The sequence below is a fragment of the Cydia pomonella genome, chromosome 8 (assembly GCF_033807575.1).
Source record: "Cydia pomonella isolate Wapato2018A chromosome 8, ilCydPomo1, whole genome shotgun sequence".
Taxonomy (NCBI): domain Eukaryota; kingdom Metazoa; phylum Arthropoda; class Insecta; order Lepidoptera; family Tortricidae; genus Cydia; species Cydia pomonella.
The window spans coordinates 18,267,101-18,291,525 of record NC_084710.1 but is presented as its reverse complement, the minus strand read 5'-3'; the positions used below and the strand labels follow the sequence as shown (position 1 = coordinate 18,291,525).

General features: G+C 39.9%; 3 protein-coding genes across 4 annotated transcripts in view; 2 read left to right on the top strand and 1 right to left on the bottom strand.

Annotated features, from left to right (window-relative positions):
- Positions 1-15,096, top strand: part of LOC133520741 (uncharacterized) — a 409,169-nt gene extending 394,073 nt beyond the window's left edge. The window contains exons 4-15 of the mRNA XM_061855358.1: positions 2,718-3,509; positions 3,596-3,736; positions 4,233-4,357; positions 5,470-5,598; positions 6,050-6,218; positions 6,474-6,637; positions 7,331-7,498; positions 7,810-8,012; positions 8,458-8,623; positions 10,016-10,155; positions 11,023-11,140; positions 11,251-15,096. Of these exons, the coding sequence (XP_061711342.1) occupies positions 2,718-3,509; positions 3,596-3,736; positions 4,233-4,357; positions 5,470-5,598; positions 6,050-6,218; positions 6,474-6,637; positions 7,331-7,498; positions 7,810-8,012; positions 8,458-8,623; positions 10,016-10,155; positions 11,023-11,140; positions 11,251-12,651 (3,716 nt within the window). The 3' untranslated portion in view covers positions 12,652-15,096. The remainder of the gene's footprint in view (positions 1-2,717; positions 3,510-3,595; positions 3,737-4,232; positions 4,358-5,469; positions 5,599-6,049; positions 6,219-6,473; positions 6,638-7,330; positions 7,499-7,809; positions 8,013-8,457; positions 8,624-10,015; positions 10,156-11,022; positions 11,141-11,250) is intronic.
- LOC133520763 (GTP-binding protein SAR1b) overlaps positions 1-24,425 on the bottom strand; it is a 356,904-nt gene that overhangs the window by 54,579 nt on the left and 277,900 nt on the right. The window lies entirely within an intron of this gene.
- Positions 15,961-23,722, top strand: LOC133520744 (uncharacterized). Of its 2 annotated transcripts, XM_061855368.1 has the most exons (7): positions 15,961-16,833; positions 16,916-17,120; positions 18,806-18,879; positions 20,038-20,112; positions 20,230-20,346; positions 21,561-21,686; positions 21,990-23,722. In XM_061855368.1, exons 1-7 carry the CDS (start codon positions 16,663-16,665, stop codon positions 23,676-23,678), a joined length of 2,457 nt encoding a protein of 818 aa, XP_061711352.1. In that variant the 5' UTR covers positions 15,961-16,662; the 3' UTR covers positions 23,679-23,722. The 2 variants fall into 2 exon arrangements, with proteins under 2 accessions (XP_061711352.1, XP_061711351.1); XM_061855367.1 differs by having other exon boundaries at positions 20,038-20,346.

Sequence of the window (24,425 nt, the reverse complement as noted above, 5' to 3'; positions counted from 1 at the left end):
GATACAACTCTACGAATATATTCTATTAAAATAACGCGTACATGCTATTATATACTACAGCTACGTACGTGTGGGGTGAGGCATAGTACACATACTATACATATGTTATAGGTAGAATGTATTCGCTCTAAACAATTTACTTCATATTTTTTAATGCTAATGTAATGGAATTCGCGCCCGTTGTCTTTGTACTTATGAGTGTTTTCAAGGCATCAATTAATTGGAATATTATCGAACCAGTAATATTTGACTTTATCGTCCATTCCCATCAAGTGGCGATAAAATTATTCAGAATTACATAAAGTAATATCATAACCTTTCTTACTTAGGCAGTCGCGTAAAAATAAAATTCATATTTAGTATATTTTGAACTTATCATCATCATCTTCCTCACGATGTCCCGGCATTTTGCCACGGCTCATGGGAGCCTGAATTCCGCTTGGCAACTAATCCCTTGAATTAGCGTAGGCACTAGTTTTTACGAAGTCTAGTGAAAGTTTGAAGTTTAGTGACTGCCGTTTGACCTTGCAACCCAGAGGGTAAACTAGGCCTTATTGGGATTAGTCCGGTTTTGATATTTTAATCTAAAAATAAAAGAGATTTATTTGATTTTATGTATAAATACATGCAAATACAGTTATTACGTACGAGTAGTTAGTTAAATTGTCGTGTCAGTTTACTTTAACATTAATTCCAAGTCAGTAAAAAATGTGTTCACAGCCATCTATTTTAGACTGCGCAATTTAACGGCGTAATGTAAATCTTTGTAGAATTTATCCCGTTGCAAAATATCTGGAGAATCAGTCGTAAACTCCCGTTATGGCACTTTCCAATTAAGCTTTTTTATTTCAGCCTTTCATAAATTGAACGACTGGGCTCGGAAATTAAATTGTTTCCTCAAACCGGTCTATAGCCGCGAACTGGGTTTCTTTTAATTAAAATTAAAAGTTCCGCCACTGCACAATTAGAAAAACTGTTTAGGTGTGCTATATTTGTAGGGATGGTATTAATATGATAAAAGTCAAAACGTTTAACAATTGTTCAGTATTAAGCACGTAAAAAATCTACATTATTTACAATTGGTTCCCTCTTTTATATAAAATGTATTTGTTGTGAAAGATTTTGTGTTAAGTCTCAAATTGCATTGTGCTACTGCTACTAAAAGCATTTATTAAAAATACAGTAACACCAATAATATTATACCACCAATTATAAGTATAGATATGACATAGCCTAACATAACAAGTGAAAAAAAAATGCTTCCAAAATCACGGCAGCACTCGCCATATGTTTATTGTTTACTTACACCTACATACGCAAAAGGCGTAAAAGAGACGGCATAATGAAAAGAAAACCTAAGTTAAAAAGAGACAACAAGTATTTGTCACTTGTACGCAAACTATACAATTATCACAAGTTAAATACTTTAATTTTGGAGCGCGTGAAACCAATAGATTTAATAGCATTTCGTAACACGGTATTGATTTATCCATATCCTCTGTTGAATCGTCTTGTTAACTCTAATAGCCATTTCTACTGCGAGGCGAAGACTTTCTGTTTTATAATTGATGGATTATAAGTGATCTTAGTCAGTTATATAAATTCCCCAAATTGCCGAAATTACCAATTAAACACGATCCCAGTAAACTTCAACAGTCTGTGACTAACTTAATAAAACAGAATTATATGCCGAGACCCATCTGGCTTCCGGAGACAAAGTTAATTTTGATGAAATTAATTCAAAAGTTTAATTGAGTAAATGCTTCTTGAAGTTTCTTATTGGTTGCTTTCCGTATACGTATAAACACTTCAGTTGCGCCGCGGCCGCGACCGTTCCCTTTTTTAATTTGCACCCTGTTCAGACAGTTGACCTGTTTTTATTCGGTCAACGACTTATAAAAATATGCGTAATTTACGTATTTTTGTACGTGTTCTCACCCTCGTAGGCTGTCCTGTGCAAACTGCGTATGACCGTTTACAGACCTCGTTTATTTTAATCTGGTTTCAGCGAAGCGTTCCGCGAGGCTTTGAAGTGCCCGCTCTGAGCCGAAAATCCAAGAAGACATTAAACCTCATTAAAACCGTTTCTTAGAAATCCTGCCTCTTACAAGGGCTTTCAAGAGAGCTTGTTTAACATTTAGTTGATTTTTTCCTTTTATCAGGGAATGAATGAAGGGGGAAATAGGAAGGTGAGGTAGTAATTACCGTTATTTATGAGCGGTTTCTATCCCTCGACTGCGACTGCAGGCTGTGATTTTATTCATTCGGATGCCCGAGGCTCTTTGCACCTCGAATTAGTTTTCATAAAATATCGCCTGCCATTTGTTTAAGTGTCCCCGGCCCGTTTGTGTTTCAAAGGCTGTTTCGGAATAGTGAACGGTCTCCCACCAATTTAATTAATCATGGACAAATAATGTTTAGCTATTCCTTTTGGGAACTACGAACTACGTTAAATATAATTTGGAGTTACCTATTGAGTTAGTAAATCTGCTCACAGAATATACGCCTACGTGAGCTTACGTATATATCTTTTAAGTATATTCTCCACTGTGATTAAATAATATGTGTAGGAGCATAAATATAGCTATCATTAGATGATAGGGTTAGTCCTGTGTGAAAGTGAATTGCCTGCTAATCTATCCTTGTTCTAAATAATTAAATATATCAGTCGATTTGTGTAAAATCGTCCACTGATCTTTATTTATGTTTTATTCCAGATGACGAGACGTCGGAGGTGTACGGCGTGATCACGGCGGACGGGCTGTTCGACGGCACCATCTGGACGGCCACCGAGGAGTACTACGTGGAGCCGCTCTCCCGCTACGACGCCTCGCACCCCTCCATGCACAGCGTGGTGTACCGCCGCTCCGACGTCGACCACCCCAACGACGGCCAGCCCGCGCCTTGCGCATCACACCAACTACACCTCAAAAGACTACACGGAAGCCAAGCGGAATTATTCAACCTGACTCTAGATGACTCCCTCAACAACACAGAAGACTTAAACAAAGAAATACATAGACGCAAAAAACGATGGCTTCCAGAAGACGAGATGCAAGACGACGAACCTAAGAAAAATCCCGAATTACCATTAGACTTAGACGTTCCTTATACTAGTAACAGCGATTTCGAAAAATTGAGTACGAGAAAGCCGAAAATTAAAATCGATAAGAGTAACCTCATTACTAAAGTCCGGCTCGATTCTGAGGAAACGAGACCGTCGAAGCCAAAGACGCATGTCGAAGTGATAAAGACGAAAGCCGGGGTCGTAACGGTTAGTAAGGATATTGTTAAGAAAGAGCCCGTAGGTTATACAGTCTTGAGTGGAAATGGAAGCGACGACGGGAGACATGTCAACAAAAGAGCAACCGTCGACCCAAGGAAGACCACCTGTCTAGTCTACTTGCAAGCTGATCACATGTTCTATCAAAGATATGGATCTGAAGAAGCTTGTATAGAAGTCATGACTCGCCATGTTCAGAAAGTCAACGCGATTTATAAAGTCACAGGTTAGAAAATGAAATTTACTTTTTATTTCACTTTTACTGACATTCTTGAGCATACAAAAATAATGCAAAGTAATTGCCTTTTACAGACTTCAACCAAGACGGCAAGCCCGACAACATCACGTTTATGATCAAACGGATAAAAGTACATACGCTGGACGCTATGAAAGACCCCGCCTACAGGTTTCCCAACAACTACGGTGTTGAGAAATACTTGGAACTTTTCTCAGGTACGTATAAAATATTATGAACAACTGTAATTTAATTTAATAAGGTGTATTTTTAGACATTACAAAAAATACGAAAATCCTTTTTAAGATGGTCGAGCGTTTGAGAAAGTGAACCTAATAACTACTGACCTTAATAAAAAAATACTATTACAATATACAAAAAAATTACTAATAATATATTTTATTTACAATAATAATATACATAATGGATATATACAGTGGTGTTACTATAACTAGCTTAAATCTAAAATAGGCCCTCGAGGCATTGTACCAAGGATGCTGGCGGCATTTCCTCGTTGTATTAACTATATGATTTTATTATGATTTTTGTACTTCTTACTTAGTAGGTCTCTTTTCTACGTTTTGGACTAAAAAAAGATTTATTCCTAATGCCTATTTAGCTTAATACCCAACTAACTCCCTAACTACTAAACACTTAAGTACTCAATTGCCTGGAAAGAACAGCATTGACGTTGATTATGACTTTTGTTTTCAGAGGAAGACTACGACGCGTTTTGTTTAGCGTACATGTTCACATACCGAGACTTTGAAATGGGTACATTGGGTCTAGCATGGACTGGTGACCTTAAAAATGCAGGCGGTGTGTGCGAAAAAAATGGGGTAAGATCATTTTTAGGGTTCCGTAGTCAACTAGGAACCCTTATAGTTTCGCCATGTCCGTCTGTCTGTCTGTCTGTCCGAGGCTTTGCTCCGTGGTCGTTAGTGCTAGAAAGCTGAAATTTGGCATGGATATATAAAGCAATAAAGCCGACAAAGTCGTACAATATCTATGAATTTAATTTTTTTTAGGGTACCCCTTCTACACGTAAATTGGGGGTGATTTTTTTTTTTTGCTTCAACCCTACAGTGTGGGGTATCGTTGGAAAGGTCTTTCAAAACTAATAGGGGTCTTTAACAAACATTTTTTGATAAAGTGAATATATTCGAAGATAATCGCTCCGAAAGAAAAAAAAATGTGTCCCCCCCTCTAACTTTTGAACCATAGGTCCAAAAAATATGAATAAAAATCGTGGAAGTAGAGCTTAAGAAATACATTAAATGAAAACTATAGCGGACATGATCAGTTTAGCTGTTTTTGAGTTATCGCAAAAAGTTTCCCCTTCATAGTAAAAAGACTTTAATTAGGTACTGATTATGCAAATTTGCCTATTTGTTTAACTCGGGTGAAAGATACCGTTTCATCCCTTGGTTAACAATTTACTATACTTTAAGCTCCAGTTTAGCTTATAGTGACGGAAGAGTAACTACGGAACCCTACACTGAGCGTGGCCCGACATGCTCTTGGCCGGTTTTATTTCTTTAGTTATTTAGCAGATAGTTGTGTAAAAGAGATGAGAATTACACATTTATTTGTCATCCGAGACAAAACGTCGTACTATCGTCAATTTATAGACCTGTAGGGCTAACATGGTCGGCTCTTTATCATTTGTCACCATGCCTGTCACGTTCTAACAAGTATGTAAGCGCGAAAGTGATGGGTATAGTGACAAGTGGTAAAAATGGAACCATGCTGCCACCGCTGCATGTGTTTCTTAAGCCGTTTACACATCATATCCTGAAGAGAATAAATACCTCGGTGATAATTAACGTCCGTGACCAACTGTGTCGTTTACCACCCGGGGGGGTCGAACGCTGATTTGGCACTATTTTCAAAATACTGAAAATATGGCATCTATACAATCGTTTTTCTATAATAACCAATGTCATTGCAGCATTACCGGGGCAGCATGAAGTCCCTAAACACGGGCATAGTGACGCTGCTCAACTACGGCAAGCACGTGCCGCCGGCCGTCTCGCACGTCACGCTCGCGCATGAGATCGGACACAACTTCGGCTCGCCGGTGAGTACTATTAGATGTACTTATTAATTGATCCATAAATACACCCAAAATTCAAAGAAAATTGGTACCTAGTGTAGATATACTTTATACAAACTAACCTGTTTCGATTGCCCTCGGTTATGCTAGGCACATTTCAAACAACCAGTAGTTTATGTCTTTAGTGAGTGAGTCCTAAGTTACTCATAGATGGATGTCATATTAGGCAAGAGAGAAGAAAACGCACAAGTTGACGACATCAAGATAGCACATGTTTTTTCACACAATTATACCCAAGCAAGATGTTTTTAGTGAACCCCATTTTAACCCCTAGGGTCCACGGACGTCATGTCATGTCCGAAATGACAATCTAAAGTCGTTTATTGGCTGATAAATTATGAACTCTGTAGTTCCAAGGTCTCCAGGGGTTAAGCCTGGACTTTGCAGTAGATCTAAGAGGCATTTTTCATTCCAGCACGACCCAGAGGTATGCACCCCGTTCGGGGAAGACGGGAACTACATCATGTTCGCTCGAGCGACCAGTGGGGACCGAAAGAACAACAATAAGTTTTCGCCGTGCTCGCTCAGAGCGATAGACCCCGTGCTGAACAACAAGGCACGGTCACCTAAAGGATGTTTCACGGGTTAGTTTATTTAATTTTTACTTCAAGGAAATATCATTTTTGATCAAACCTCAAACAGACCTATCCATTTATCCTATTTATATTTTTTCACTGCTGCTTCAAATGCCGTGACGAAAAATAAATAGTTCATCAAAATTTTGCCTGTAATAAGTTCTTTTAGGGCTTGGTATCTGGTTGACCCGTGCCTTTATATGCCCAGCAGTGAGACGAGCTGTTAATTGGGAAATAAGTTGTTAACAAAAACATTTTCGTCAGAACCTCAACCAGCGATCTGCGGCAACGGCGTCGTGGAAGAGGGCGAGGAATGCGATTGCGGCTGGGCCTCCGAGTGTACTGACGTGTGCTGTCGGCCTCAAGCGGCCAGGCCTCATTACAAACCCTGCACACTTACAGAGCATAGCGTGTGCAGTCCTAGTCAGGTGAGCTTCATTACTTAATTATGCTTAAGGGCACACACTCATCGAAAACTTCAAATTTAGATAGAAGTATCTAGGTACATTTTTGAGCTGAAAAAGCAGAGTTTGTGCGCAGTGCTGTGCACTGAACACAACGGACGAACGTTTAGGATACAAAGCAGGCTTCTACAATTCGCCTCTTCAGCTATTAACTACACAGCACTAGCTTAAGAGGAATTCCTAGTTCTAGTAGAAGAAGAAACTCACAGAAAATCGCAAAAACGGCTCAATTGAATTGGCTGCAAAAAAAGTCGCAGTATACAAATATGACAACAAATATCCAAAGAAATCAAAACATATCTTCCTCTTGCAGTTTCCAAATTTTCATAATGATTGGTTGCGTTTTGGAGGAGGAAACAATCGTGAGCGAAACCTCGATTTTTGAGCATTTTGCGTGGGAATTTTAGTTTAGTACGAGCTGCAGTTGTCTTTATCGCACGCACGCACTCCCGCCCACCAAAGCGCGACAGAAATATATAGCTTAAAAATTCGAGATTTGAAAAGTTGCTCAGCTGGGAATTGCTCTTAAGATAATAAATCAAAAGTAACTCTTGTGTCTTCATAACTTGTTCTTTCTTACTCTAGCTATCCGCTACAGAAAAGGGCGAGGAAATGAGTAAAGCAAGACCAACATTTGAATCTTTTGTGTCTTTTAAGGGTCCATGCTGCACGGCGTCATGCACATTGAAGTTCGGCGACAAATGTCGCTCCGACAACGGCTGTCGCGACGCAGCACATTGCGACGGGAAACGCGCCGCCTGTCCCGCGAGCAGACACAAGGCGAACAAGACGCGCTGCGACAAGGAGCTGGTCTGCTTCATGGGCGTAAGTCTTTATAAATTTTGTATGTGATTTTATATCATCAACCACTGTTGCAGTCTATTATTGGCCTGCAAAATGAACACCGACTGATCCTATCCACTTATGTAGACGCTTTCATCATAGCTCGACTTTTAGTAGTTAGTCTTCATGTCCATCGATCATCGGTTCTCCAGAATAAACATTCAAATTCATTTCTCTTTAGTTTTTGTCATCTGTATATTTTACACCCTTATACATACAGGGTTTATACGTTGCCCCATTTGCATATAAGTCATACACTACCCCTTGTATTAATTGTGTGATGTATATTGCAGGAGTGTACCGGGTCTATCTGCCTGGCGTACGGGCTGGAGTCGTGCCAGTGCGCGGCGCGCGCGGACGACCCGCGCTCGGCGTGCGAGCTGTGCTGCCGCAAGCCCGGCGGCCCGTGCGTCTCCTCCTTCCACTGGAACGCCGCGCCGTTCGACGTGCCCGACATGTACGCTAAGCCGGGCACGCCGTGCAACGACTACAACGGGTAACTCTTTTTACAATGTAACCATTAACCAATCTTATTACTTTAGTATTCCTGGATTCAACAATCGTGTGCTGTTGTTATCCTTGAGCAGTTAGTATCTACTGTTTTAAGGTTCCATAGTCATAGTTAACTATTTAATCAATGATGAAAATACTTTGCGAGAAATTTATATATACTTACAGATAATTATTCCTTATAAGCGTACTTAGTTATTACGTAGATCAGCAGGGCCCAAAAACATTGGTTTGTCTATTTTCAAGTACCTATTTTATATACATCGGTAATCTTGAAGCTTTTGGTGGAAATAATCACCGTCGATAAGTTAGTTAACGCATAGCCAAAGTGCTCTCCGTCTATCTTTACCAGCAAGGCTTTAAAACATTCGTAATTTTTCATGACTCCTTACAGTTAATATACATTAATTACTAAAATATCGCTGTTGCAGATACTGTGACGTGTTCCAACGCTGTCGCGAAGTAGACCCGTCGGGCCCATTGGCCACTCTGCGGAAACTCCTGCTGTCGGATGAAAGTATTGCTGGCTTCAAGCGTTGGGTGCTCCGCCACTGGTACGCCGTGCTGCTCATCTTGCTGGCGGTCATCGCTTTGTTGGTGAGTTATCAACTATACTAAGTATTCGTCATGAACGAGACCTCTCGATACTTCTTAACTCCTAGAATGATCCTCCTTATGTTTTTACGTGAAAATAAGCATACATAGAAGGCCTATTCAGCAGTAGCGTTTAGATGTCGATATTTTAAAGATCTTTCCAAGATCTTAAACGTGTCTTAATCATTCTTCGAATAGGGCCGTTTGATAGTGACAATATACAACTTTAATATAGACTGAAGTTGACGACTAGTATTTTTTATGTATAATATTTATGTAAACTAGTATATCAATGACATAATTTTTTTTTCTATATATTAATTTGATTGTTCCTTAGCGATGCTGCCGCATCTTAGATTCCGCAATCGAACTCGAGATAGACGCTAACAAGTATTAGCGTCTTACAACCGAGGTATCGTGTTGTAGCTAACTACTGTGTGTACGCTGTAACGCTAGACGAGTGAGGAACTTTGTATGCTAGATAAACTAATTTTAAACTTTAAGCTAAGGCTAGATTTAAATAGGAACCTTCGGTGTGTAGGTATGTACTTTAGTCTAAATTGTAAATACGTAGGTAAGGTCGCCATATCGAAGCGACCAAGGTGCTCGCAAATATCTGAACAGCCTCTATTGTCAAGGCGTTAGACTGAGTGTTCAGATATTTTTGAGCACCTCGGCCGCTCTGATATATTCTGAGGGCGACTGTACATGACAATCGTTTATCGAAAAAGCTAATCAAATTCCAAAAAATATGACATGAAAAATACAAATACAAATCATTTATTATTAGAAAGTGAGTAATAGAAATGATGTGTACCCATGTGTACCTATGTTTCATAAAGTGCGTCACAATCAGCCATTAATTGGCGTACAATATATTGTTTCTAATGTTTATGTCAAAATTAAAATTTCGACATGTCGTCGCACCTTCATCATCTTTTGTCGAAAAACAATTTTCATCTTTGAGCACCTTTCCATTTGTGATTAAGAAGAGTAGGCTAGTTTCCTGTAATAAAGTTAAATTATTCATAATACTTTTACAAATTATTAAAATACACGGGATCATATCAGAAAAACTTCTTAGGTGTAAGTTTTTCTGATACTATTTTCGTATCGCTAGTTTCATAAGTTGGTTTCAAGATTAACTTACTTCTGATAAGTATAGATACTAGTGGCTCTGTGAGATGTAGACCTCGCGAGCATAACTCAAAACCTGAATCGCTAAAAAAAACAATTTAATCATCAAAACCTACTCACTAAATTTCTTTAGAATCGGGTGAGAATTGCGACCTGTAGAGGAGAAAATCCGGACATACGATTGCATTTTCGCCCAAGCTGAAACGAAAACCATCGCTAACACTCAGTCAATAATTAACTCTAAACTCCACATTCCAGGTGGCCAGCACGCGTTTCCTAGGCCGCAACGGCAAGAAGCTGAAGTCGGTGACCATCATCCACTCGTCCACCACGGAAACCGTCCGTCTGCCTGATGCTGCCGACCCTAACGGGGGGCTGATCGTCCACACGGCTGTCAGGTGAACATCATGGCCACATTATATTTAACCCCTCGAGAGCTCTTTGAAATTACCAAAACCTCTTAAAACCCCCGGGTTTTTGACTTTTCATGCTGTTGTACAAAATCGCGTGTGCTATGTGTTTTTTTTATTTTTTTATTTTTTTGATTTAGTTTCACTTCTTTTCAATTTCAATTAATTTATTTATTCTTATTCATCATTAATTTATTGACATTCCCGTTATTGTGTATATAATTATATGTATTATATGTTACTAACCGCGACGCGACGACCGGTTTGGCCTAGTGGGTAGTGACCCTGCCTACGAAGCTGATGGTCCCGGGTTCAAATCCTGGTAAGGGCATTTATTCGTGTGATGAGCATGGATATTTGTTCCTGAGTCATGGGTGTTTTCTATGTATTTAAGTATTTATAAATATTTATATATTATATATATCGTTGTCTAAGTACCCTCAATACAAGCCTTATTGAGCTTACTGTGGGACTTAGTCAATTTGTGTAATAATGTCCTATAATATTTATTTATTTATTATTATTTATTTATATATTTTAAGATATAAAAAATTTTTTTACTAACAATAATTGATCTCAGTTGGTCTGTCAATAAATGAAAATTAAAAATTAAATTAAATTAAAAAAATTAAATATGTGGGACTCCAGGGCTAAATACAGAATATTAATAGCCAGATATCTTGAGGCGAAGAGGATCCACTCTAATTATTTTTAAAGGCATAGGTATAACACTATAATATATTTCTTTATAAATATAAAATTCAGTATAACGTAATAAAAACGTTCTTTACTTCTTCGTTAATCCCCTTAATCTACATCAAATGACCAAAATTTACGTTGTTGTTCATTTTTCAGATCAAAACTTCCTCTAAAGAAGAAAGTTGCCCTCCGCACAAAAGCTTACCGCAATAAAAAGGATCATAAAAATAAGCAAGGAGATAAGGCATCTCCGGCACACGCCGCCAAAAAGAGGGTAAGTTGACTTTTACAGCCATTTCATGTGCAAACATTTATTAAAATACTATTGTGAATTTTATTTCCAAGGTGACAAAAAACTTTATAACGTTTTGCTTTTTATTTCAGAAACCAAGTCATCCTGCGAAACCGGACGACCCCGCCAAACTTCCGAAGGAAAGTGCCGTAGTAGTGACGAATGCTGAGGGGAAATCGCCGAAACATGTCCTTCTGTCAAAACACAAAGGAAAAATAAAGAAACGAAAATCTAAAATTAAGAAAGAAACCATCGACTACAGTTCTATGCAGAAACATCCATCGACCCCCACTAAAGATACGGAAGCTTTAACGAAAGTTCAGAAGTGGCTTCTGAGCTCGCCACAACCTACCGCCATGCCTAAATCTAAGTCTATACCCCTAGGACTCACCGAGCGCACGCATCGACAAGTACAAAAGGGCACACGAAAAACGAGACCGTCCAAGAGCGCCACCAATCTGCTGTCCGGCGAGAAAGCTCGCTTGCAGGTCGTCTTCAAACCGCCGTTCAGATTCAGCGTGAAAATCTGCAAGAGCGACAAAACTAAAGTCGTCCTCGACAAATCGTCCAAACCCGACCTCGACAGAAAACGCCAGGAGGCGACCCCACTGACGACTTCCGGCACGGACCACGCCAAAACGACTCCTTCCCAAAATAAACTGCTAAAACATTCCAATTCCACTAAAAATGATGCAGACACCGCCGCCCCGACATGTCCGAAACCGGTGGATAAGCCTCAAAAACAGGAGAGTCACGGATATGCGAATCTACTGCCCCGAAGCGCGAGTGACTGCAAACTAGTGAAGAACGTCCCCGAAGCGAAAAATCCGGGGCACAAAAAGAGTAACTCGGTCGGGCAGCGAAAGGAGACCACCGAGAGCCGGCAGAACCTCATCACGCAGGAGGACGACGGCGCGCACGTGTACGAGAACGTGGCGCACGACGCGCTCGTGCCGCGCAGCTGCAGCATGCCGCGCCGCCAGCCCGGCGCCGCCATCGTGCGCCAGGCCAGCCACGGCCATCTGCCGCGCGCGCGCGCCCGCCGGCAGCCCCACGGCAGCGCCGGCGAGCTCGACCGCGGCCACGGCGCCGCCGACACGCTGCGCCGCAGCCCCGACACCAGCGACACCAACACCGCCAGCTCCGCCGGCAGCCGGCGGCCCGCCCGGACCGAGGCCGCGAAGCTGAAGCGGCAGATGAGCGAGAACGAGGTCGGGCGGGCCGACCTGCGCGGCTTCCGGCTCGTCGTGGGCAAGGACAAGCTGCAGCGGCAGGCGAGCGCCACGTCGCTGTGCGGGTCGCGCGTGCAGCTCGCCATGCCCATGTCGGCGGGCGCGGAGCCGCGGCCGCAGTTCTGCTGGGAGCAGCGCGCCGGCCCGGACGGCGCCCGGCAGCACAGGCGCGCCTTCACCTTCGGCGAGCTCAAACACACGGTGCCCGACGCCAGGGCCGACCCCGAGGACGAGGACTTCTTGAAAATCATTGACAATTGAATGAAGTGACCATTTTGTGACGCGGTGCAGCTATTTCTAAATACGTGCGGACGAACTCTCGGCGTGTAATCTGGCTAAGAAAGTTGTATCCACGGGGTTGACACGTGATACGTGATGCTACTTATTATGTGTTAAGTACTTGTATCTAGTGAATTCAAATTTCGTTAGCCGAGCCGCTAGCTAGGTGTGATCGCCGACAGGTGTAAATATTGTAATTTGCTTTTAATATTAGATTTAATGTAACATGCCACTGAAACGAATTATCACTCAGTCTACTCAAAGACTGCAACTTGAAATGTGTATACATTTTATTAGCGTTTTTCTAACACTAAAAGACGACTTCGTGGTGACGAGTTCATCCTTAACATGATTGTAGACTAGCGATGGTCTCGTTTTACTGGACGATCTCTAAAAATGAATCTCTATTTTTTCTACATGCTATGTATTGTAAAAAATTACTCATACTTATGTAAAGTGTTCATATACGATGATTTGAAGGATATTTTATAATACTTTACATAATTTCATTGCGTAATTTTACTTGCAGTATTAATTTAAAGAAATCTCCGACAAATTTATGAAGTTTAAATGATTCTTAGTACAATGGTAGGTTTTTCTTGCAGCTAATCTAGCGACAATGCAGTTAATTTAGATAGCCGTCAATTAACGAGTCAATCTATCAATCGACATTAAAATAGATGATTAAGATATTCAACTCCCATAAATGTTTGTCTAAGAAGATTTAACGTAAATTTATGTAGGATTCTTTATCGTCCATTCGGATAGATACTATGCTGTTCTTATCATGCCATTTTTAATACGAGTTGGTTAGCCGTAGGCATTAATTACTTTAAAAAAAGTAAGAAGTTTTTGCAATCAAGAAAGCTCACAAATTTTACAAACTGGCTGCTTTATTTCGCATTAAGAATAACTCCGACCATAACTATCTGCTTACGCAACAAAATTCAGGAAATTTATTTGTGGATAATTATTGAATCCTACACAAAATCGACGTCCAAATGCTAATATTATACACATAATTAAAAGGTTTAATTAATAAGGATATTATTTTTTTATTAATATTGGATTTAACACGAACTAACAGACAAATAAAAAATGTATTGTCATACCTAGATAATAAGCGAACTCGTGGCTGTAATTTCAGTTGGTTACTCGTTGTGTTCTGCAATATCTGGGATGGAATCCACTTTAATAATTCAACGTATTAGTACGACAATATTGTAGTGTATATTACATTAAAAAGTGTTGATAATTATCCTATTGTAGATGTTAGATACAAAAATATTGTTGTTTTTAATTTAGGTCCCGCCTAAAATGTACAGACCATTTTCTCATAAAGAGTTTTGTCTATGGTCTCAAGAGTAGGTTCCAAAAAGTGTGAAAAGGAAATCAATATATTTTGCAAACGGAATTATTAGTACATAAATACCACCAGAATAACGGATAGAAGTACACGATTACGAGTAAGTACATTTTTCTATCTCAGATATTTATCAGAATGTGTTCCGATATTTATGCGAATCGTGCGGTGCGGCGCAAAAGCTTTGTGACCGCGGCCCGTCGTGTATGAGCTTCGTCGTAGGGAGGTAAGGTAAGGGTAAAACGTAAAAACTATTGTGTAGAAATGGATTTCTAAGACGATACTAAAAGTATTGGAGATGTTACAAATTTGTATTTTTTAATGTTTCTTGTGTGGATGATGTGGAAGTTGCATTATCTGTGTCCGCATGATCCACATGGATTGTGTTTAGAGTTTGTTCGACACCTGTCGCTATATTTCTGTTTCAACTCGTAGCTCTATTGATGTTCTTCCTTATAATATAATCGTATGTGTTAATTGTGCATTTTAAAAAGATAAATGTGATTAGATTATATGGAACTATGTAATGGTTTTCTTGTTTATATATAAATTACCTACTATTTGTAATTTCAGATATGTATCGAAAAGATATGAATACAATTTTTATTTTACTGTATAGAAAACGTTTAAATATTATGATCATAGATTTAATGGACACATCTGACCACAATCTCGCTGTATTTGTTCCAAGTGCCTTATGAACAAATCGTTGCATTCCTACTATACATTCCAACCTGAAAGCAAGCAACTAGGTTTTTTTTACTGCCTTGACTTGTATCCTCCAATTTAATTTATAATGTTTTTATGAACTGGAACTATGGTCTAATGCTAATTAAATATAATATTTAGCATTAAATATATTCTGTATCCAACAGTACTTAAATAACGTTAGTCTGTGATAGATTTTCAGTTTCACTTATTTTTCTGCCGAATAAGATACGAATGTTCTCTTTTTGCTGTTGTTCTAATTAAGGACTATAAATACAAATTTGTAATAAATTCATTTTCTAACGTATTTACTATTTCTTTCTGCATTTTTTAAATATTAAAAGAATACAACAAAATGTATGTGTTTTATTTTAGCTAAATAATGTCTTCGTGCAGCCAGCAATGCCGTAGTACTGCCGCTAGTGAAACCGTATACATACTCGTTACCGTTGTGGCTTAGAGGTGTCAAATAAAAAATCACGTCTAACCAATTCATGGAAAAGTTACATTACTTAAACTTATAGGATCACTTTGTTGTCCATAGGTCTGACCGTCTGTCAAGATCCTTTATCTCGGAAACGCGTATCGAGTTGAAATTAAAACCATGTCCTTGGGTTTACGTCCCTTGGAGCTAATAAATAATCAAAATTCTTAGTTAACGTGAAATAAAAGATACGGCCGACGGTGATATGATATGAGAGCTTTTCAGTCGAGTACCGCGTTTATGTCGTTACCTAAACGCGGTACTCGCGGTAAGCTTGCTGACTTGCCCAAGTGTGCTACGAGACGCACAGTCAACGTCAAATACTTTGTAGCAGTCGAAGTGGCCAAATAGTTCGGTACACCATACTAAACATATGGTGTACCGAACTATTTGGCTACTTTGGTTGCTACGAAGTATTTGACGCTGACTGCACATAAACGCGCGAGCCCCCGCCCGCCAGTCCCCCGTTCTATGGGAGCTCGTCGGCACGTGATTGGTCAATTTTTTTATAGTCGACTGCAGCGTATCGAAATAAATTTTATAGTTGAGTTGGGAGTCCATACATGAAAAGTACGCAATTATAGTTTGGTATACGAAATCTTAATTCAACCATTACAGTCGACGAGTAGAAAAACTATATTTCAGCACTCTCAACGGAATCAAAATTTATAGAGTACTTCCCGTTAACCTAGAACTATGAAATTTGGCAAGTATGCTATATCGTCTTATACTGCAAGGAAAAGGAAAATCTGAAAAGTATTAAATTGTAAAAAATAAATAAAATAAAAAGTTTGTACGAGACCCTCGGTAGGCGAGTCAGACTTATACTTGTCCGGCTGAACATAACAACATTGAAATTAATAAAAAAAAATTAAGTGTACAATTTCAAATATTTGACCCTTTTAACAAAATGGAAACAACCAAAACCAATAATACAATGGCTGAATGACCAAGTATGTACTGTAGTTAAAGAGGCTGGCGTCCTGGGCTATAACCACGAAAATCGAAGTTCGTCAATTGCGGGCATTTTTCTCCTATTAAGGCTTAGTGAAAGTAAAAGAGAAAGATCCCCGCAATTTGCGAATTTCGGTTTTTGCGGTTGGCCTCCTGACGTCCACTAGGCTCGTCGAGGCGAATCGCAATAATTCGCCTTCTATACATTTGTTTTTTTTTATCGGACAACCAACGTACCATAGACAACAATTAAGTAGGTCGACGCCGTGGCGGCCATATAGATTTACCTTTTAACCTCTTTACCCAAGGTACCTACTGACTGGCAGCCACGAAATGGCTGTCGTTTTAAATTAAAATAATGTAAAATTATTTTTATTCGTTTTTCGTTTGTTACAATCTTGTCAAACTCTGGACGTCGAAAGACTGTCATACAGTAAATTGAAATCAATGGAGACGGTTTTACAGTGGAGTAAAAATAATTATAATGGCTCCAATACGTTACAGTCTGCATTATGAAGATTATTCGGAACACTTAATGTCCAGATTTGGTAAATTGCTACAAATGCAATCCTTAGTAGACATGACACTAATGTGTAGTTCACACACTTTGCGTGTTCACAAAGCGGTTCTTGCGGCCAGTAGTGCTTATTTTCAGGTATTTATTACGATTCCAAGATATATGTAGGCAGATATAGGTAATATTGTGGTATTATTATGTATTTAAACCTTATTTTTAGGAAGTTCTGCAGAAACAGAATGGTGAGCCGTTGATCATATTGAAAATGAGATTTAGCGTTCTCAAATCGCTTGTAGAGTTTATGTATTGTGGCAAAACTCAATGCTTGGAAGAAAACTTAGATGAACTAGTGTCGGCAGCACAATTTCTAAAAATCAAGGGCCTTTCGAAAGTAACGAAAGAAGGACTGGGCATTAATAATCATAGTAAGTATCCATTTTAAGTACATTTATTACGTTAGGACTGCACGGCAAGTGCTACGTCGAGTAGGCATCTATGACACGACTGTAAGTACGGTCACGTCTGAAAATATCGATACCGACGAAGTGCCAAAAATATGTACACACTATCCTAATACATGGGCCATAAGGTCGTGTATACATATTTTTGGCACATCGATCGTGTCGATGTCTTCAGAGGTTACTAATCCATGCAAACAGCGTAGAGACTAACAAGCCAATTCGAACGTACACTGACATCAGAATATTATAATATACAAATTTCTTACACAAATTGACTAAGTCCCACTAAGGCGTGTTGCGGCCAATAGGGTACGTGCGCGTTGGAGGGTCTGCCATCTTGTGGGCTACATTGGAAGCATAAACTTCACATTTTCACCTCGCGCCAAAAATCTGACGTCTCATTCTGATATCAGTGTACGTCCGAATTGGCCTGTTTGTAGTTTTACTTGTTCGTTTATTTTTATATGTGAATAATTGCGTAATAATTATGGCTTATCGCAACCGCGAGAGGGTTATTAGAAAGGAAGAAATTAAACGGCGCGCGGCGCCAAACTTGGAATGGATGATAAGACCATCGCGCTATTCGCGCGGTTATTAACGTTTTACCCACAATGTTCTGCCTCCAGAGTGCAGCACTAGCACATATTGTAAACCATAGAATAAACCATACATGCTATGCTATGTAACCATACATGCTATGCTTCAAACTGTTTTTTGAGAAGTTTTCACTAAGGCAGTTTCATCAAAGCAGTTTGTTTACAGAAGGCCTACCGCGAACCACGTTTGACGCGTTGCCTTTCTGTCACACTTTCGTACGAATTTACAAGTGCGACAGAGAGGCATCACGTCGAACGTGTTTCGCGGTAGGCCCCCAGAGAGCCTATCGCGAAACGCGATAATCAAAATTTCGTTATCTGCTTCTCTATCGCTGGAATATGCAAGTGATAGAGAAAAATTCGATGTTTGTGTTTCGCAGTAGGCTCTCAGTATGTGCTAGTAGCGCTCTCCACGCAGTTTTGCGTAATATTCGCTATGAATCGGAAAATACACCGTGGGCCAATTAAAGATGTATTCTTGACCGCATTTGGAGACTAAAATCGATCTTATTTTAGAGATAATAACGATTTTTATAAAAAAAAATTGTTATCACTTAGTGAAAACGCCTTTTTAGCTGTGACGCTGCCTATGTGACTTAGACATACCTACTGACAGACATTCAAAATTAAACCCGCAATTTATTCGTTGTAATTTGCGTTGCGTTAGCCCCCTATAGATCGAGAAAATATATAGATGACACGAAATCCCCGATGACGCGCAGATTTGTCAAATCTACCTTTTAATAACATGACGATAAAAGTCGTCGTCTACTAAAGTTGACAAGCCGCTAATAATCGTTTGTCCCTTTCCATCATACCAATACGACGGAAAGGGACAAACGATTATTAGCTGCTTGTCAACTTTAGTAGACGTTTATGAATAAGGGGGTAAATGTATGTCAGAACATTATTTTATTGCAAAAATCACGCAAATAAGTTTCAATCGCATAATCTACCTTAACAAGGCCAACACCAATTTCCAATAAATACCTAAATAAAAATAAAAATATTATTAAATATTTAAAAGAGCCTAAATAAGTTTTAATCTTACAGGCGAGCTCCCGGTGTTCACGCCTCCTGTTGTCATCAATCGCCCGCCACAGTCTTTAATAGATATGCATACGCAGGTATTTCAAACTTTTTTTCATTGTAAATATATTATATTGTACATTATAAACTAATTCGATTCTTTTGTGGGAGTGGAGTGTTAAAGACGTTAGATTACACTACTTTTCATGTAAATGTAAGAAAAGTATGAAAAAATTCCTTTCGCTCGCATGTTAACAAATTGCCTTCGATATAATAGTAAATAACCCATTCAGCACTAATCACGATACGTTGTCGTTTTGCCTCTACTAAGCATTTTCACTACATACTGGAAAATCCATGTTATCGGCTACGACGTAGCTCTACGATCATAGCTCAGCGGTGGATGTGATAAAATAACACTCCCGCGTAGCGCCCTTACGTGCTACGAGTGCTACGCCGTAGCCCGTAGCATTATTCTGTCGCTACATATCGGAAATAAATTCGAACATTTCGAACTCATTCACTTACCAAGAGGTTTGATAACAAAAAAATACTCTCTGGATAAGCCTTCAGCGTAAAAATCGTTCTTGACGTCATGACTTATAGCTTTCCCGCATTCTTCGCAAGCATGTGTTGAAAGGGTAAAATTAAACTGTATGACTTCAGTGACATTTATAATCGTTGAATGTATTTTTTTTAACTATGTAAACATTTATTATTAAATGATGTACATACGAACTAAATTTAAGTTACAATAATTATAACTACTTATAAAATAAACTAATATAACTAAACCTAACTCAAAAAAATAAAATTGCATAAATCTACATTTCCAGCCCATCACGCAGGCAGTATTCCCACGCTGTATCGCAATAGCGAAGTCTTTGCGCGAGAAAGCTGCTTTCGCGAGGGTCTCCTGTTGCCTCCCTTAATCGCTTCCCGAGCTCCTTGTGGAGCCTACACGCACCTTTGCCCCACGGCCCGAGTGCCTCGACAGGCTGCGAACTCGTAGTTGGTGCCGAGACATATTTGTTGGCCTTGTGCCGTTCTCGGGGGTCCGCCGCTGCCCCGTCATGTTTACTGGTCGCTGAAATGTAAGACGCCGCCAACATGTCGGCGCAGGTAGCGTCCGACACCAGCGCACGGCCCATCCTCCAGGGGCTCAACGTCATCCCGTCGGGGCGCTTGCCATCGTTCCGTTGAATGTATGGTTCTATATTTTTAGCGCATATATTTTTAATTGTTTATATTTTTAGGATAGCAGTGACCCCAAACACCTTTCGACACCTAACACCGGTCAGCCAGTGGACAGTATGGGACGCCCGAATAAGGTAAAACTTAGCTTTTTAATTAATTATATACCTCTCATGTTGTTTTTTATTATAGAATTGTTTTTTTTTACTTTAGCCTATTTTAAAACCAGTTTACAATCAAATAAATTTGATCAGGACATGGTGGTTCGCATTCCGTTCGACATCGAGAACGGCAGCAATGCCCCGGCCGGCATAGACTACGGGGACACCCCGCGCTCCATCAAGCCGCGCCGAGGTCGGCCCAGTGTGAGAGTGAGTTACTTTACAAGATAAAGACGATATTAATGTTGCGTTGTCATTAGTAGACTAGGTGAGGGTGGGTTATTGGGGCATGGTGGTTCGTATACCATTCGACAGCGAAAACGGCAGCAATGCCCCGGATGGCATGGACTACGACGACACCCCGCGCTACATCTACACCAAGGCGTGCCTAGGAAGGCCCAGTGTGAGAGTGAGTTTCGTTTCTAGATAGAGACGATATTTATTGTTGCATCGTCATTAGTAGATTAGGTGAGAGTGAGTTATTGGGACATGGTGGTTCGTGTACCGTTCGATATCGAAAACGGCAGCAATGCCCCGGGCGGCATGGACAACGGCGACGAGGTCGGCCCAGTGTGAGGGTGAAATCGTTTTCAGTAGCAGCTCTTCAGTTTTGTAGCCCACTTTCCCTAGCTTTTATTTTTCGGATTTAGAATTTGTACTTTTATAGATCTTAACATAATACGGTTTCCAAAAATATGAATAGCATTTGGCGGGCTTTCTCTAGTAACTTCATTAATTCGAATCGAAAACTTTTGCTCGATAAAAATAATCACGAATATATATTTCAAATGAACCGTTAATCATTTGTAAAGCCCGACCAGAAATATATGATTATTGTCAAGAGAGCGCTGTTATTCTCATGTATAGGGTGACAGTTCAGTTCCGTATGAAAAATGTAGTTCCAATGAAATTCCGCAATATGGCGCGTGATCATAGATTACTGGTCGGGTTATAATTTTGCACACAAACAAAAGCTATTAAATGCGTAATGTTATTTTTGATTCAATAACATTGATATCGCGCTCCCGGACACGCACAGCCGTCCGCCTGGTGCTCAGCGAGAAGCGTTAGGAGACGGACCAGAACTCTTTGCACGTTAATGTTGCTATGTCATTAATAGACTAGGTGAGGGAAAATTTCAATAGGTTCATCGACGGATCCACTCTGATCTAGCGTCTCAGATAAGGAAAAACATTCAATTCCCTACATTATTTTGAGACCCTGGATAAGAAGCCACACAACATGTATATAGGAACATATATATGTAGACATATCACTTTGAAACTTGTTTTTTTTTTTCTTCATATTTTTTAATCACTACCTCTCAAGGTTAAGGGTTTTGCAATGCTTTTTGTGACCAATAAACATGTTAATGATCATGATGTTGATGATGTTGTTTGTTCATGATGTTGTCTGTTTTGTAGCGCACCGGGGGCTGGGAGAGTTCCGGGCCGCTGGGCCGCGCCGCCGAGCGCGCCCTGCTGCGCCGCGAGCAGGACTCGCGCAAAGCCATCCATCAGCTCAAGCATTTGCAGACCAGACACATGCAGGTGAAACCGTTTTTCCCGTCTTTTATATAACTTCACATTATGCTCACATTCGATCGACTTTTACCCAAATCTAAATAATTTTAATGTGATGATCCGGCAGTGTAACAGTTGGTCATATGTCATAACGTTTCTCTGCTATTGAGCATCTTTTGCGTACGACAGTACATTAACCTTATGATTTAAGCTTGAACCAGAAAACGCACGTCTTCAGCCTTCATCTGCTTTTCTTCCTTCAACACTATGTTCTTCATTACGTTCCACCGGCAAATATTTTTACAATAGTTTCGTCTGTTTCATTTCCAGGACTACATGGACAGAGTGACACTTTCCCAGGCCGTTAACAGCATCTGCGGCCCTGAATCCACCAGCGCTCACAACTACATGGGCGTCGACAACGACCTCATGTACATGGACCAAACTGTCTCCTCCAACGTTCTAGATTCTAACATATCGTACCCTGAGGAACACGCCATGCGGTCAGAGGGAATTTCCTCCTACGTCAACACTACGACCACAAGCTCTGCCAATGATTCGAACAGCAATATCAGTAATGCCATGTCCCAATATGTTGATGCCTTAAAAAGCGCTGGATTGCCCACCGATCTACCCATACTCTTTGAATCCGGAGACGGATCCTACATCAACGTCAACGAACAAGTTCTTCTTGACATGGTGCAGAGCAGCGAGATTCAATATGAAGTTATCGAACAGCCTAACATCATTGAAAAGGTTGCGGATCCGAGCGAAATCAAAAGCATTGACGATTTGTCCAAATCGATAGAAAGAGGAGAGTTGATGTCCGGAAATAAAAGTTATTCGGGAGCCGAGTTTGACAAAGATGCCGTTCAATTCAGCAACCACGAAGATTCTATAAACAGTCTGAACGCAATTCTGCCAGATAATTTAGACTCGTTTGGTGACCAACAGAATTATGTAGTTCTAGATCAACGTATGCAGAATAATAATTCTATGGATCATGATCCGTCACACGATTTTTCGGGGATCGAGGGAGACATGCAATTCTTCACAAAATCTATGAGTGATGATGTCAAGAAATATTATCAAGAACAACACCTCAACGAGGCGAGAGCAATGGAGCAGTTGTGTCCTACGAGCAACGCTCTGGATACTAGTTTTAGCATGTCCCTGCTTGACACGAAAAACTCGCAGTTGGATGAAAATATGAGTCAGCAATTTAGTCTGCAAGAGGACTTAAGAAGAAACGAAGATTGCTATGACTTCAGCCTTCAGCTTCCTCAAGCCAGCGACTTTAAAGATGATGGTTTAGATTGCCTAATGTCCACCCCTAAACAGAGTCTGGATAATAGTTCTTTCGACATCAACAGTCAATTAGAAAAACCTTGTCCAGGGAGAGACGAAATTATGAACGATTTAATGAATATTGAAAAAAATATGGGCATCACATCAAATAATGACTGTTCCGTGAACGAAGCTGAAACAGGTGAAACAGATCACAAAGCTGATTTTGACGGCGATGCATTGAATGTGAGCAATGCTTTTTCGAACGATAAAAACAATGAGGTGGCTGTTGAAAATACCCGGCCTCCAGATGATATTACTGCCAGTATAACTTCAAGTGGCTTACAATGGGACGATAATATGGATATAAATGCCCAAGAAATTGAAAATAATCATGTGGACAACAGCGATACAAAAACCAATGATAATCATGCTGAACTACCAGAATCCGGATATAATGATGCAGTTATTGATCTCACAGCACCGTCAACATCTGAATGGGAAGATAAGAATAAAAACGACATGAATAAAGAAAATGAACCCAGCAATGAGTCTACAATAGATTCCACATTAGATGATGACATTCCGTACGCTGTGGGTCTCCTGCCTTTGAAGCATGTGCAGCCTATCGAAGACAGCACGTTAAAGCGAAAATCTTTAGATGGAGATTTGTCACTTAATGTGGATGCCAACTGTTTAAAACGTAAAGTAAAATATAAGAAACACCAATAATTATATTTAGTTTTTAGATGAATACATAACATTGAAAAAATAAATGCTTTTTCTTACATAAAACAGTATAATAGTTTAGGGTATCGGCATTCGTAATGAACAAGGACCCAATGATGAGTATTGAATTTATAAAGTTAAAAAAGGTAAATATATTACAACAATAGCGTTATTAGCGTAAGATCTCTGAAAACGAAGAGTTCATTACTGGCTACCGTTACCTTACTTCTAATGTACAGTCAGCGTCAAATACTTCGTAGCAACCAAAGTAGTCAAATAGTTCGGTACACCATATATTTAGTATGGTGTACCGAACTATTTGGCCACTTCGACTGCTACAGAGTATTTGACGCTGACTGTACCACATTCATTCTGCAACAACATCGTCAGATGACAAGCAAAACTCAGTAATTACAAAAAAAAATTAAACAAAAATCAACCTTAATTTAGTAGTAATATGGTTCATTATGGCTAATTAGTGAGTTTCGCTTGTCACCTGACGATATTTTCGAAGTGGTGCCTAACCAGATATGTGCACAGCTTGTAAGCTGATAGTCCTCGGCATCAGCACCTACCTATTACTGTAGCCGTTACCCTGCCTTTTAACACTTACTATCCGTGCATTACATGTCATGCACTGTCGAACTAGCTCTGTCACGCCTAGGTGACGTCGGAAATATATAGCTATATACATTTGTGCATTACCACAATTAGACGGACTTATCAATTAATGTCAGCAGTGAAACCGTT

Bases quoted from the DNA above. Each gene is read 5' to 3' on its own strand.
- LOC133520744 (XM_061855367.1), top strand. From the start codon at position 16,663: ATGGCTCCAATACGTTACAGTCTGCATTATGAAGATTATTCGGAACAC. The intron at 20,347-21,560 runs GTGAGTTACTTT...TCTGTTTTGTAG, and splicing joins GAGGTCGGCCCAGTGTGAGA to CGCACCGGGGGCTGGGAGAG. The intron at 21,687-21,989 runs GTGAAACCGTTT...TTTCATTTCCAG, and splicing joins TGCAGACCAGACACATGCAG to GACTACATGGACAGAGTGAC.